Genomic DNA, 15863 nt, shown 5'->3' on the forward strand with positions numbered 1-15863 from the left:
CCTTACCAGTCATTGCTTGACAGGATCGACAGTTTGCCATCTCATGCTCCAAGACACCGCAGGCGCACTCAATGAGGGTCTGTGAGCGACACCTTGGCTTCGCAATCATGGCATTTCTTTCAACCCGGTCTTCACAGGTGATGGTGTGGATGATAAGGCCATAGTTTGAGTATGCCACAGTTTATAACTGGAACCTGAAGTGCGCTGTAATTCTCAAAGCATTAGCTATCGTGGAAAAACGGAACTGAAGCTAACTGGCGCTCTGCGGGCTATAGACGGAGGCCCTAGAGGGACATCAAGTCGACGACTGCATCGACGCAAAGCACCCTCTGCCAACATTTTATTGCCAAAGCAGCTGCAGATGGAGACAAATATATCAAAAGATGATACAAATAAATTGGAGGGCACAATCCAATCGAAAGCTAGTTATGAAAACACATTAAAATATGAAAATATTTGCTACACTATTTATTTATTTATTTATTTATTGAACATATGTATGGCACCTATACAGCGAAAAGTGTTTCCAAGTGCCACAAGGACAAAAGGGGGTTTGTGGGGAACAAAGACGAAATCAACAATAATGGGCCTACTAGGCCTTGTGACATTCAGATGGTGCACGTGCAGTAAAAGAAGTGCAGTGGGAGGGGGCAGATCAGGGTGAAGGGATGGGATAGGCACAGGGGGAAGAGGGAGAAGGAGATGAACAAGTTACTTCTTACCTTGTAACGTTCTTTCGACGGGATGTTCCTCCGACGTATTCCTCATCTTAGATATCTCCTTCCAGCTCTGCTGGCCTCGGAAAATTTTTTCTCTAGAGGGCGCTGCGCGTCGACGTCCTCTGAGTCGATGTCCCTCGACAGCCGCAGTATCGACGTCAACCTCATCCTGCCTATAAAGGCCGCGCGCAGCGTCCGTTGCTCGGTTCCGTTTTGTAGCCCACAATAATACTTTCTGGACTAGACTAATCACCCTGAAGGAGCGTAAGCTGCAACAACACGGGAAGTAGAACTGTGGGGATGGATGGGAGGGCCGATGAGGAATACGTCGGAGGAACATCCCGTCGAAAGAACGTTACAAAGTAAGAAATAACTTGTTCTTCGAAGGGATTGTGTCCTCCGACGTATTCCTCATCTTAGATAGGCTCCCATAGCAGTATTCTATTATTGGAGGAGGGAGTACTGACTTCACGCTGTCTTCTATTGATGAATAGAATGCAGTACAGCCCTTCCAAACCTAGTCTCTTGACTGGAGCAGGAATCCAAATTGTAAAAACGTGTAAAGGTATGGACAGACGACCATGTAGCGGCCGCACAGATGTCTTTAACCGGCACGCCTCTTTTGAGGGCCGATGAAGCTGCAATACCTCTGGTCGAATGAGCCCTAAGGTTTTGAGGGGGCTCTTTCCCTGCCAGTTTATAACATTCCAGAATGGCTAGAATGATCCATCTGGAAATGGTCTGCTTAGTTATTGGTAACCCCAGCTTGTGACCTGCGTAACCTACAAACAGCTGGTCTGCCTGTCTTATCCTGGCTAGTCTACTGATGTAAAAACTTAAAGCCCTTCTAGGGTCTAGCCTGTGTAACCTCTCTTTCTCTTTCCCTGGGTGAGGAGGAGGATAGAAAGATGGTAGGGTAATCTTCGGAGTGATATGGAATTCAGAAACCACCTTTGGGAGGAAATTAGGCTTCACTTGCAGGACAACTTTGTCTTTGTGAAATATTGTGTGAGGGGGTTTACAAGAAAGAGCTTGTAATTCGCTCACCCTTCTAGCAGATGTAAGTGCTATTAATAAAACAGTTTTAAGGGTAAGGAATCTTAACGAACAAGAATGGAGTGGTTCGAAAGGTGTGCCCATCAGGAAAGTTAGTACTAAGTTTAAATCCCATAGGGGAACTTGGAATGGTCTTGGGGGATAAACATTGGTTAACCCCTTTAGAAACTGTATTACCAAGGGTAATTTGAAATAGGATGGTTCTTCCGCAGTGCGCTTAAAGATGGATAGCGCTGCGAGATAGCCCTTAATGGTGCCAACTTGAAGGCCTGAACTCGCCAAATTTAGAAGGAAGGACAAAACCATTGGTGTACCACATGAAAAAGGGTCGATATTCTGTTCTCTACACCAGCTGCAAAATCTGTTTCAACGGCAGCGGTATAAAGACTTTGTTGCTGGCCTCCTTGCCGAAAGCAACACCTCCATAACATCATCAGGGAGGTCCCAATCCTTGTACCTCAACCTTTCAGAAGCCAAGCGTGAAGGTTGAGGGTTTTGATGTCTGGATGGAGAACCTGACCTCCCTTCTGTGAGAGTAGATTCTCTCTGAGTGGAAGTCGAATTGGAGGGCAGATGGACAAGTCTAGAAGGTCCGGGTACCACGTTCTCCTGGCCCAATCCGGGGCAATTAGGATCATGGTTCTCCGGAATCTTCTCAACCTCCTGATCATTTGAGGAATGACAGGGACCGGTGGGAACGCGTACAGAAGCGGAAACTCCCAGTCCACTATGAACGCGTCTCCCAGAGCTCCTCTCGGGGGAAATTCCCTTGAGCAGAACAGATCGCATTTCCTGTTGAGGCTGGTGGCGAACAGATCCACCTGAGGGGTTCCCCAAAGGGCGAAGATCTCTTGAAGGACTTCCTGAGCTAGTTCCCACTCGTGGGAGACTGTGCTCTGCCTGCTCAGAGCGTCCGCTGTCAAGTTCTTCTCTCCGGCTAGGTGAACTGCCGATAGAGAGATTCCTTCTTGGATTGCCCAAAACCAGAGCTGCATCGCCTCTCTGCACAGGGGTAGTGATCCTACGCCTCCTCTTTTGTTGAGGTAATGCATGGCCACTGTGTTGTCCGTCATTATCAGGACGATTTTCCCTTGTACAGCTGGCAGGAACGCCTTCAGCGCAAGTCTGATGGCTCTCAGCTCTAACAGGTTGATATGTAGTCTGGACTCCGATGGAGACCAACGACCGCTGATGGTCAAGTCGTTGGCGTGGGCTCCCCACCCCGTGAGTGAGGCATCCGTGACTACTGTTATCTCCGGCCAGGGTTGCCAAAAATGTTCTCCTTTCAGAATGTTCTCCTGACAGGCCCACCACTGAAGGTCTCGAGCCACCCTGTCGGGAACCTGAAGAAGATCTGTCATTCTCCCTGAGAATTGTGACCACTGAGTCCTCAGTGCCCACTGGAGGGATCTCATTCTCAGGCGAGCCTCTGGCACTAGGAAAATGCAGGATGCCATAAGGCCTAGCAACCTCAAAAAGTCGATGGCTGGGAGACGTTGAGCATTTTGAAACTTGGTAACCATCTGTAGAATATCTTGAGCCCTCACCTCTGGTGGCGAGGCTTTTCCCAGGGAAGTGTCCAGGATCGCTCCTATGAACTGGAGTCTCTGCGATGGTATCATTTGTGACTTCTTTAAATTGAGGGAGAAGCCCAGTCTGTGAAGGGAGTGGCACACGTGATTTAGTTGGATCTGAGCTTGTTCCGAAGAGACAGCCCTGATCAACCAATCGTCCAGGTAGTGGTAGACATGAATCCCTTCCCTCCTTAGACTTGCCGCCACTACCGACATTAACTTGGTGAAGACCCTCGCGGCGGAGGTCAGCCCAAATGGCAGCACCCGAAATTGATAGTGAGAGTTGCCAATTGCGAACCTCAGGTATTTCCTGTGTTTGAGATGGATAGGCACATGGAAATAAGCGTCCTGAAGGTCCAGAGATACCAACCAGTCCTGGAACTGAAGGGCCTGGAGGATCTGAGAAAGAGTGACCATCTTGAATTTGTCTTTTCTGAGGAATTTGTTCAATTCTCGCAAGTCCAAGATGGGTCTCAGTCCTCCGTCTTTCTTTGGAGTGAGAAAGTAAGGTGAGTACCAGCCCTTGTTCCTCTCCGCTACAGGTACCGGTTCTATGGCACCTTTCTCCAGCAGGTCCAAAATTTCCTGCAAGAGGAGCGGATCTGGAGCTTTCTGAGAGCTGATCCCCGGTGGATGACTGAGGTATTCGTAGGAGAGGCAGGCAGTAACCTTGGGCAACTGTTTCCAATGCCCAAGCATCTGACTTGATAGCCTGCCATTCCGCCAGATGTTGAGTCAACCTGCCTCCTACAGGTGTCCTGTGAGGGAAGTCCTCAGAGTGGTTTTGGGGCGGCTGATGCAGATGCCGATGGTAAAGAGGCACCTGCTGTTGCTGCAGCCTTTGAATATCTACCCCGTCCACCTCGGGTAGTTCTTCTTTGTCCCCTTTGAGCCGGTCGTCCTCTACCTCTTCCGAATGCGGAGTAGAAGCGAAAGGACTTGCCTCTCGCAGAGGTTCCTGTGGGACGAAAAGGTGTCTGACGGATTGCAGCGCCTAGGGATTTTGCTGCTGCTTTTGAAGTTTGCAGTTTTTCTAAACTGTCATCCGCCTTTTTCCCAAACAAAGAAGAGCCATCGAATGGCATGTTGAAGAGCCTGGCTTGCACATCTAGGGCAAAACCAGACTTTCTCAACCAAGCAAATCTCCTGGTTGTTGTACTTGCCGCCATTGCTCTGCTGATACTGTCAGCCGAATCAATGCCCGTCTGGAGGGATTCGCACATAGCGTCTTTACCGTCCTGTATGATATTCAGGAACGCCTCCCTTTCTTCTCCCTCCGGGATGCATTCAGCCGCTGTAGAAGCACACTCCCAAAGTGTATGGCTGAATCTAGCAAGGGTGCAAGTAGCATTCACAGATTTTAACGCCATGCTACATGCCGAAAAAACTTTCTTTGCCATAGCATCATATTTTTTATCGTCCCTGTCCTGTGGGACGGTAGGATAAGCCGTCTTGACATCGGTAGAAGATGCTGCCTGTACCACCAGACTTTCTGGGGATGGGTGTTTTGACAAAAACTCCGGGTCTGTAGAGGATACCCTGTATTTTGTAGACAGTTTTTTATTTACTGCCGGGACGACATCTGGGGTTTCCCAGTTCGTCATAATCTTCCTCTGAAGAGCTTTATGGAAAGGCACCACAGGATCCTCCTGTGGGCCTTTATCAAGAATATCCGTGAGGTCATCTTGTTGGAAAGATTGTGAAGGTGCAGACCACCCCATAAACTGTGATCCTGGCCATTAAGGCTCTATAGGGGGTTTCAGCATGCTCCCCCGGGTCTGGCCTAGCAAACTCCACCTCAGGGGAAGTGTCTAACCCACTTGCCTCATGTAAGGAATCATGAAGATCCTTTAACCTGCGTTCTTCAGAGGAAAATTCCTCTCTAATTGGGGTTACAGGTCCCTGCAACTCAAATGTGTCTTCCTGTTCAGACAATTCACCCTCTTCCAAAATTGAGGACATAGTTTTCAATTGTTCTGAACTCATAAAGGGAGTAAATCCCATTTCCAAGGCAGAGGGTGCCGAACTTGTCATTATCGGCCTCGAAAACGTCGATGTCGTCGACGCCGACGTCGAAGGCTTCGAGCGTGGCGTCGAAAACAAAGGCGGAGGCCTCGATGACCTCGACAGAATTGGGATTCTACTCGACAATCTCGAAGCCATCGTCATCGAGGACCTGGGGATAGTCACTGGGTGTGTCGTGACCGTGACTTTTCTTGGCGTCGACGCCGGTGTCGAAGCTAGCGTCGAGTCGACAGACCCGTGTGTCGAAGGTCCCTTCGACAATGGCGTCGAAGACACCGACCTCGGCGTCGACGGAACCCTCGTCGACGGAACCTTCGAGGAAGGTTTGGAGGTCATAGTCCTACTCGAGGGTTCGAGACGCGCTCGAGTGGTTTCCTTCGCCGGGTACTACAACTCGCAGCGTTTTTGACCTTCGGGTCTTTCGACCAGAGCATCGCTCTTGGCAGTCTTCGAGGGGGTCGAGGCCGCTTTCTCGAAGACGCTCATCATATTTTTGCGGAATTCCTCCCATTCAGCCCGGGAACTATGTTTCGTGGGGCAAGGGATTCTTTTTGGCGAAACAGAGGAAGAGGAAGACGGAGAAGGGGATCTTCGACGTCTCCTCTTCGAGTGCTTCGATCTCGAGGAATGATGGGACCCACTCCGAGACCTGGAGCGCGAATGGTGACGAGGAGACGAGTGTCTCGACTTCGTCGACGAAGAAGAACCTTTAAAAGTCTTACCTTTCTCCAGCTTCCCCCTACGCTCCTTCAGGGCCTTAGCTGTCATGGACATACAGTCCTCGCACTCCGAACAATGGTGTTCAGCTCCCAAACACCACAGACAAACTCTGTGAGGGTCAGTCAGTGACATCTTTTTTCCACAATCTCGGCATTTTTTGAAGCCGGATCGAGGAGTTGTCGGTTCCGACGAGGAAGCCATCGAGTACGGATCGAATAACTCGAGGTAAATAGGAATAATCTGACAAGAACTGAGCAACGGTATTCCGAGGCACTGAGTAAGCGCGGAAAAACGGAACTGAGCAACGGACGCTGCGCGCGGCCTTTATAGGCAGGATGATGTCGACGTCGATACGGCGGCTGTCGAGAGACATCGACTCGGAGGACGTCGACGCGCAGCGCCCTCTAGAGAAAACATTTTCCGAGGCCAGCAGAGCTGGAAGGAGATATCTAAGATGAGGAATACGTCGGAGGACACAATCCCTTCGAAACCTATATTTTAGGTAAATCAGGGGCACAGTACATTACAATGTAATGCATTTTCCTTGGTTATCTCAATTTGATACACAATTTTGTCCACAATATAGAGATAATGCAATGCACTTTCCTAGGGATACCGAGATGGGGACAATACAATTAGAGTGCTATATAAAAAGACATGTATTGTGCTTTGTCAAGATAACCTAAATGGAAGTCAGTACTGAGCACAAACAATTGCGCTTTCTCAGGGAGACCTAGATGTGAGACAATACAAGACACCACATAGAAACAAGCTGTAAACTCGGGACAGCTGGGGCCTGGGTAGGGTTTGCACAAGCTAGGTGTAAAACCTGCAGCCTTCACCAAGCTACAAATCAAAATATACATTTCATAGCCCAGCAGCTCAATGAGTTCACCAGCCCAACAATCCCTGTTGCGATAGACGAATTGAAGAAAGAAAATATAATGTATATAAAATCAGTATTTCTTTAACAATATTTTTACATAAAGGTAAATATACCACTAAAATGAATAAAACATTTTGCACTAGTAAAAATATATCTTATGATGTGAAACTTTTAAACGCGAAGATTGAGTTGGACATCACATACTATGCAATGTAGAAACTAAAAGACCAATAACTAAACTTAAGTCATCTTGAATGATGTGATAGGCTTGTTAATATTTTCTTTTACAGGAATTTATTCCACGGTATTAACATGTTTTAGAACAGTCACCAGCTATTTTTACTTTTAAATACAAAAAAGGTACACCATTTCAACATACTGCAATCAATAATTGAAAAGAATTGCGATTCTGTGCGTAGTCCATTCTTTAGGTCAGTGTGCTGCTCAGACCATGAAAAACATAGCAGAACATGCACAACATATTAATCACAGTATTATTGACGAACAGTTTAAACGTCTCTGTAATATTGTAGATTATTTTCTTCACTGGTGCCAAAATGGTAGCTGGTCATTTATTCTGATGGGTTCTGGATAACAATAAGGAGATATTCTTTATCTGAAAAAGATTGCAACAGACATATGGTTTCAAACAGGATTCTTACTAGAAATGTGTATCTAATAGGAACATGTGGCTATTATGCTTCCCAAGCCTCTCATATGTTTCAGAGGCAGTTTGTACGTGCTTCAAGGATGCAATGGAATAGGTGAATTAATTTCAATAATCTTCATTTAGCTTTGGGCATCCGTAATTACTAGATAGGTACATATATTTTCCTACATATATTTTCCTGACGTGGTCAATATATTTCATATTAATATACACGTAATGCGTGGAAACCTTTGGACTATCCATTTTCTATACATTACCAGCCAAAATCATGTTAAAACTATTAATTAGAAAGGGATGGTGTCATTTCCCTTTTACACCAGCACATGTAGGAACCCTTTTCTGTTGATTATACTCCCTGCATATCATGAACTCAGGATATAGCCGTCTTTCTGTGTGATCTCGCAACACTTCATAAATAAAACAGTTGCTGCTTAGTGCTTTTGCCAATTTCACTTCCAAAAGGTATAGCACTAATGTTTCAAATAGTGTGAAAGTAAGAAAAATATAAACCAAAATGAGCAAAATGATAGGCAGGCATACAAAAGTGATGTGGCCGCTTTAAGGCAGCTGAGGTACTGTCAGTTAAGGTCAATAGTGTAATGTATACCATATACTGTAGATCCCAACCCCTTACTTCTATCCTGATTTTCATCCATGATGCACAACTATGATTACAAATAAGTCACGTTTTCTTCTCCATCATGACTTTTTCATTGCGATTTATAAATAATGACAAGAATAACAAGTCAATCTCCTCCTAAGAAGCATGGATGGAAAATCCCGGAAAAAGCTTTCAAAATCCCTCTAACAAATCTGATTTCTTAAGGAGCCTTTTCTGTACCAAGCATCTGCTCCTCCATTAGTGTCTAGACAATAATGCAGTGCAAATGTTTGAAACCAGCCTTCGAGGTGGAGGCCTTCTAATGCTCAGGGATTGGGTTATTCTTCATGAAGGCTAGAGTTGCTGCTTCCACTCTGAAAGAATAAGATCTCTTAAGGAGACAGCGATTTATTAGCTTTCTGGTAACATGTGAACACATTAGACCAGCCTTACAGATTAGGTGTGCATCAGCCTCTGTTTCTCCCTGTAAATAGGCAAATACAGCCCACAAATAAAATATGGGGTAGACGATAGGGAGTAAAACTGCTGCCAACAACAAAAAAAAGTAAATAGACACATAAGAGCATGCCCCCCTGCTTTTGCCCACACAGCTCCACAGATATGTTTGGTCCGGTTGTACATATAGTGCCACAGGAAGAAACTACTATTATCACTAATCGCCTAATCTGAAGAGTTAGAAGAACAAGTTACTTACCAACTGGTAACGTTGTTCCGACTGGATGTTCGTCCCACGTATTCCTCATCTTTGATATTCGTATCTCGCCAGCTTCGCTGCCTCGGAAAACAAATTCTTGGCAGAGGGTGCTGTGCACGATGTTGTGGCGTTGATGTCCCTCGAGGGCCGCCATGGCTTTTGCTGCACCCATTGACCAGTTCTGTTTTTTCGTTGTATAACTTGAGGAACCATCCAGGCGTGCCCAAGACTGTAAGCTGTTTGGAAATGCAAAGTGTAAATCACGCAAATTGTACAGCTGGGTAGGTTGGGAGGGGCAATGAGCAGGGTCGGAACGGGGCGTCGGCCAATCGGCCCGTGGCCGATGTAAACTCATGGCGAGAGACCTGGGGGCCGGTTCCTGAAGCCCACGCGGGCCGGTTTCGGCCCAGGCGTGGGCTTCACACTTCAGGAACCAACCCCCAGGGCCTCTGCCTTGCCGCACAGATGCAAGTTGCAAAGGATCTGTAAGTAAGTAACTTACAGATCCTTTGCAATTGCAGCCCCGCGCCCGCCGCAGCCGGCCCACCGCAGATGCAGAGAAAGGCAACACTGAAGTGTTACCTTTCTTTAATAAATGCGGCGGGCCGGCGGCCAACTGCCGCGGCTTGCGACACCCTGGCGCCAGCAGCAGTCAGTGTTATAAAACACTGGGAGGGAGCAGCAGGGCTGGGCGGGGCTGCCTCAGCCTGGCCTGCTCCCTCCCAGTGTTTTATATTACACAGACTCTGCTCTCCGCGACCGCCTCCAGTGCCCGCCACAAGTTGCAGCAGTGAGCTGCGTGGTGGACCAGGATCCAAGGCTTCCCAGCTGGGCCCGCTACATGATCTCGCTTGATGGAGCGCTGGTCGAGCCTTCAGCCCAGGGATCCTGGACCCAGGAGCCCAGGGTCTGGCCTCGCTCCTTCCCATGTGCAGAGAGTCTCAGTCAGCCTTCAGCTGATGCCTGCCTGGGCTGGGCTGGGGGCCTCAGCTGCTGTTCCTGGGCCTGCTTCTTTCCTGGAAATGTAGGCTACCGGCCAGGAGAAGGTAAGGGCCTCAAATAACAATGCCCTCCGCCTTCCAAAGAGTCGAGGAGACCGGAGCAGGAAAATTGTGTGTGTGTTTGTTTATTATTTTTTAGAGGTGCTTTTTATTTTTGTAAGGAACTGACGCTAGGGTGAGTGCTAGTGTGGCTTGAGCTGAATTTACAGGCAGCTTCTTTGCATACTTTGACCAAACCAACTTGGAGCAGCACTGGGGTAGTAGTCAGCCTTCAGCTGATGCCTGCCTTCAAGGCGGGGGTCCGCTGGTATATTCCTAGCTCCTGTAAATCACTGCAGAGTGTGGGAAGCTTCGAGTCCCCTCAGAATTACTGGGACGAGTGAGCGCAGCTATGAGGCACTCTGGCACTACTGTGGAAGGTGAGGGAGGGGGCACTAGTGTGAGTATTTGTGGGTTACTTCTGTTTTAGTGGTTTGATCAGCTGTGACTTCAGTCAGCCAGTGAGTTTGCAGTTATCCATCCAGTCCCATTTTTTCCCCATTGAGTTCTGGAACTTTTCGTTTTTTATTTCTGATTTCAAAGATGGAAAACTTCAATCCCCAGAATTCCAGGTAAAAACAGGTCTGGACTGCCTTCTCACGCATGACTACGGAAAACCTGAGCGCTCTGAGTAAATGCGCCTGTGAATCGCCCCTGTATCATGGTGTGGATGCAGCTATTAGTCACTTTGGTATCATTGTAGTGAGTGTACCTGTGTGTTACTCGGGTTCCACTGTGGTGAGTGCAGATCTGAGCAATTCAGGTATCACTGAAGTGAGTACAGCTGTGAATCAATCGAGTGAGTGCAGCTGTTTGTTACTTGGGTATTAATGGACTGAATGCAGCTGTGAGTCACTCTGGTATCATTGGAGTGAGTGCAGCTGTGTGTCACTCGGGTGCCACTGTAGTGAGTGCAGTTGTGAGCCACTCACTATCAATAGAGGGAATGCAGCTTGTAGTCACCCTGGTATCACTGGAGTAAGTGCAGCTGTGTGTGCTGAAAATCCCTCGCTGTATTTGTTTATTGTAGATTTATACGAGCGTTGTGTGGGGTGACGCGCTTGTGTGGAGAACGTGCAGAGGTAGGGTGGGTGCAGCAGTTGTGGCAAAAGGCAGGTGGCATGGATCGTTGTACAGTGGAGGTGATGGGGGGGAAATGACGGGACACCAAGTTGGTCATTGGGTGCCAGTGGTTGCTACCATTGGTGCCTTGGGACGTGCTAGCAGTGAAAAGAAAACATGAGAATAAAGTGGTTGGATCGGACAAAAATACTTACTCAGACCCCATTGACAAATATAGTCATTTTAAAGGCAAAGCTTCTGTCCTTGTGATATTCTGAAGGAGATGTGGTCGGATTATGTGTCCTAGGGGGCAGGAGGGTTCTCCCTTTCCTGTGGCCCACGGGGTGTTGCTTCTTTGAATTTGTAAAGTTGTTTTATGCGGTTGCCAATCGCATTCATAAGGGTTTCAGCCAGTAAAGTAACAAGTCTTGGATTTGAGTGAAATGTTCAAAGGCCTTTTGAAGGATGGGAGTAGTCCTGGGCCGCATTCTGTATGCAAGTGTAAGACATTGGCAATGCCAACAGTTTGGGCTTTTGTGTAGGCATGGCCAAGGCACTTGCCAGGCGCGGTTGTAGTGGTATTACCTGCCCATTGATGGCAGCAGGTGCAAAATGGTGCGAGCGAGTACTTGGGCATATAATAGCAGTGCCTGAGAAATGCCACTTGTGCACAGGTCAGTGCTGTTGGCTTTGCCAGTGTTTGTTTTTGACAGGACTTCAGAGCAGGTCACACAGAATGCCTATGGGTCAAGTGGCGCTGGGATGACCTGGTTAAGACATTTTTATTGTACCAGTAGCCGTTTGCAACTCCAATTGAGCTATTGGGTCTCAGAGGATGGCTTTGAGGAACTGGCTGGCGGGGGCACTTTGCGTGCAAGGTTTGTTGATGGGGCCTGATTGGGTGAGCTCGGGGAGTTCCCATGAGCGGGCGCGTTGCTGGTGGGTGGGGTATCTGGGGAGGCTGTAGCCCTGGGTCTTCTTTTGTTATGGCCCTGGATGGAGGCTCAGGGAGCTGTCACAGAACTGTATGCAAAGCTATGTTATTTTATGAGTTGTGTTGTAATGTAACAGACACATGAACCCTCTATAAGTAGCATTTTCTGTAAAGTTGTGAATTGACGCCATTCACAGATGATGGTTTGAGGGCCACTTTTTTGGAGCGAGAGGTGGGCCACTTTTTTGAGGCGAGGGGTGGGCCACCTTTTGGGGCGAGGTGTGGGCCACTTTTATTTGGGTGTCCGGGCCGATTTCTAGTCCCAGTCCGACCCTGGGAATACGTGGGAGGAACATCCAGTAGAAATACCGTTACTAGTTGGTAAGTAACTTGTTCTTCGAATGGATTGTGTCCTCCCACGTATACCTCATCTTTGACAGACTCCCAAAGCAGTGATAATTTTGGAGGTGGGAGTACTATTTAGTCTCATCATGAATGGAATGCAGTACTGCCTTCGCAAAAAGGCACTCTTGGAAAGAAGAGGAGTCTAAGCAGTAATGCTTAAAGAAAGTATGGATTAACGCCCAAGTTGCAGCTGAACAGATGATAATTATGGGGACTCCCATCTGAAGAGCTGTGGAAGTTGCCATGCCCCTCGTGGAATGATCCAGAAGCCCTTACGGCGGTTCCTTTCCAGCTAGTCTGTAACACTCCCCAATAGCTAGAGTAATCCAGCAGGATATAGTTTGTTTTGTCACTGCTAATCCCAATTTAGGACCGGTATAACCCACAAAAAGTTGGTCTTCGTGGCGTAATTTCGCCATTCTTGCTATATAAAAACTCAGAGCACCATTTGGGTCTAGTCTATGCAACCGCTCCTCCTCTTTGCCCAAATGAGAAGGAGGGTAAAAAGTTGGGAGTATTAGTTTTTGTGACAAGTGAAAGTCAGAAACTACTTTCGGCAAGAAAGATGGTTTAACTCTAAGGACTACTTAATGGTAGTGTAAGGAGGTTTGCAAGAAAGAGCCTGCAACTCACTAGCCCTGATGTTAGTGCACAAGAAGGGCAATTTCAATGTTAAAAGCCTTAAAGGACAGGAATGTAAAGGCTCAAAAGGGATACATGTTAAAAACGTCAACACAAGATTCAAATCCAAAGTGGGAACATGAAATGGTACTGGAGGGCACACGTTAGTATGTCCCTTCAGAAATTGGACAATTAATGGAATCTTGAAATAGGAAACCTCTTCAGAGTAGCGCTTTAAGAGGGAAAGCGCCGCCAGCTATCCTTTTATTGTTCCAATCTGGAGCCCCAAAATGGCCAGATGCAATAGAATAGAAAGCACCATGGGAGTGCCACACTGAAAACGGTCCACATTCTTGTCCTTGCACCAGTTACTGAATCCAGTTACTGAATTTATTCCAATGACACCGGTGCAGGGATTTGGTTGCTGAACTTCTGGCCGAAAGCAAAATCTCCATTACATCATCCGGGAGGGCCCAATCCTTATAGCTCAGCCTCTCAGAAACTATGCGTGAAGGCTGAGTGTCTTGACCTCTGGATGGAGAACCCAACCTTCCTCTTGCAAGAGAAGATACTCTCCTTGTGGAAGATGCATTGGAGGGCAGATGGACATGTGCAGAAGGTCCGGGTACCACGTCCTCCTGGTCCAATCCAGAGCAATTAGGACCATGGTTTTCCTGAACTTTCTCAACCTCCTGATTACATGAGGAATCACAGACTGGAGGAAACGCATACAGGAGTGGAAATTCCCAGTCCACTAAAAACGTGTCCCCTAGAGCTCCTCTTGGGAGGAAATTCCCTTGAACAGTACTGATCGCATTCCGGTTGACACTGGTCGTGAACAGATCCACTGTAGGGGTTCCCCAAAGGGTGAAGATCTCTTGAAGAACTTCCTGAGCTAGTTCCCACTCGTGGGAGACTGTGCTCTGCCTGCTCAGAGCGTCTGCCGCTGTGTTCTGCTCTACGGCTAGTTGAACTGCTGACAGAGATTCCTTCTTGTATTGCCCAGAACCAGAGCTGCATTGCCTCTCTGCAGAGCGGTAGTGACCCTATGCCTCCTTTCTTGTTGAGGCAGTACATAGTCACTGTGTTCTCTGTCATTATCAGGACATTCTTTCCCCGTACAGAGGGCAGAAAGGCCTTCAGCGCTAGTCTGCTTGCCCTCACCCCCAAAACGTTGATGTGTAGTTTGGACTCCGATGGAGACAAATGGCCGCTGATTGTCAGATCGCTGGTGTGGGCTCCCCACCCCTTGAGTGAGGCGTCCGTCACTACTGTTATCTCCGGCCATGGTTGCCAAAAAGATTGTCCCTTGAGAATGTTGTCTTCGCGAGCCCACCAAATTAGGCTGTGAAAAACTCTGCTTGGAACTTACAGAAGATCCGACATGTTCCCTGATAATTGGGACCATTGAGTTCTGAGAGCCCATTGAAGGGATCTCATTTTCAATCGGGCCTCTGTCACTGGGAAAATGCAGGACGCCATGAGACCCAGCAACCTCAAAGAAATTGAAGGCCGGAAGATGCTGGGCATTCTGAAACTTCGTTACCATCTGCAGAATGTGTTGAGCTCTCACCTCGGGAGGCGAGGCTTTCCCTGAGTAAGTATCCAGGACGCCTCCGATGAATTAAAGTCTTTGGAATGGTATCATTTGGGGAGAACAATCTTGTAATTGAGGGAGAAGCCCAGTATGTGTAGGGAGTGGCAGGTGATTGAGATGTTCCTGGGCCTGTTTGGGTGAACGACTCCTGATCAACCAATCGTCCAGGTAGGGTAGACGTGAAACCCCCTCTCCTGAGACTCGCTGCCACTACCGCCATTAGCTTGGTGAAAACCCTTGGGGCGGAGGTCAGCCTGAATGGCAGAACTCGAAACTGACAATGAGAACCGCCAACCGCAAACTTTAGGTACTTTCTGTGCTTGAAATGGATTGGCACATGAAAGTGTGGCATCGGCTTCCCTCAGGAGATCCTCTCACATCACCGGAATGTATCAAGAGGTTGTATTTCCTTGATGGTCGGTGTCGATTGTTTTATTACGGCAGATAATTATTATTCTGCCGTGGCATGGCCTTTTACCTCAACTGACTCTGCCAGTGAATCGTGTGCTGGCTGCTGGGCTGGATCGGTGGACATGTAACTACGGCCTTGTGTCATTTTTGATGCCAACGCGTCACGTAAACTGATGGGCACAATGCTGCCATATAAAGCAAATGACTTTCAAAACTTGGAAGCGCAACAACATATTATAACTTTCCTTTTTTCAAGCTAACTCCCTATTCTATTTATATTAAATAACAAGTTACTTACCAACTGGTAACGTTCTTTCGATTGGATGTTCCTCCAACTTAGTCCTCATCTTAGATGTATTCCATCCAGCTTTAGCTGCTTTGGAATTTTTTTCTCGGCAGAGGGCGCCGTGCATCGAGTCGATATTCCCTCGAAGGCCTACGTCAAGGGTGACATCATCGGGTACACAAGTAGCACGCGCTGCGCCTGTTGGCCTCAGTTCTGTTTTTCCCCCTCTTGCTCTACTGTATAGATTGTGTCGGTAGTCAGGTATCAGCCTTGCGAGAGTTGAAGTGGCAATAACCCGGAAAATCTACAGAGGGGTCGGATGGGAGGGCGATGAGGAATACGTTGGAGGAACATTCAATCAAAAGAACGTTACCAGTTGGTAAGTAACTTGTTCTTCGAATGGATTGTGTCCTCCAACGTATTCCTCATCTTAGATAGACTCCCAAAGCAGTATAGAAAACTCTCTGGAGGAGGGAGTAGATTTTTACTACCACTATATGGTCGAATATAGCACTGCTTTACCAAAAGCAAGCTCCTTAGA

The 15863-nt window shown here is 47.6% G+C and overlaps 1 protein-coding gene across 1 annotated transcript in view; it reads right to left on the reverse strand.

Annotated features, from left to right (window-relative positions):
* Positions 1 to 7257: 7257 nt before the first annotated feature.
* Positions 7258 to 15863, reverse strand: part of DYNLRB2 (dynein light chain roadblock-type 2) — a 168224-nt gene continuing 159618 nt past the window's right edge. Inside the window, exon 4 of the mRNA XM_069652865.1 lies at positions 7258 to 7596. Within this exon, the coding sequence (XP_069508966.1) occupies positions 7553 to 7596 (44 nt within the window). The 3' untranslated portion in view covers positions 7258 to 7552. The remainder of the gene's footprint in view (positions 7597 to 15863) is intronic.

This window comes from Ambystoma mexicanum, chromosome 1p, assembly GCF_040938575.1.
Source record: "Ambystoma mexicanum isolate Mex_15411 chromosome 1p, UKY_AmexF1_1, whole genome shotgun sequence".
Classification (NCBI taxonomy): domain Eukaryota; kingdom Metazoa; phylum Chordata; class Amphibia; order Caudata; family Ambystomatidae; genus Ambystoma; species Ambystoma mexicanum.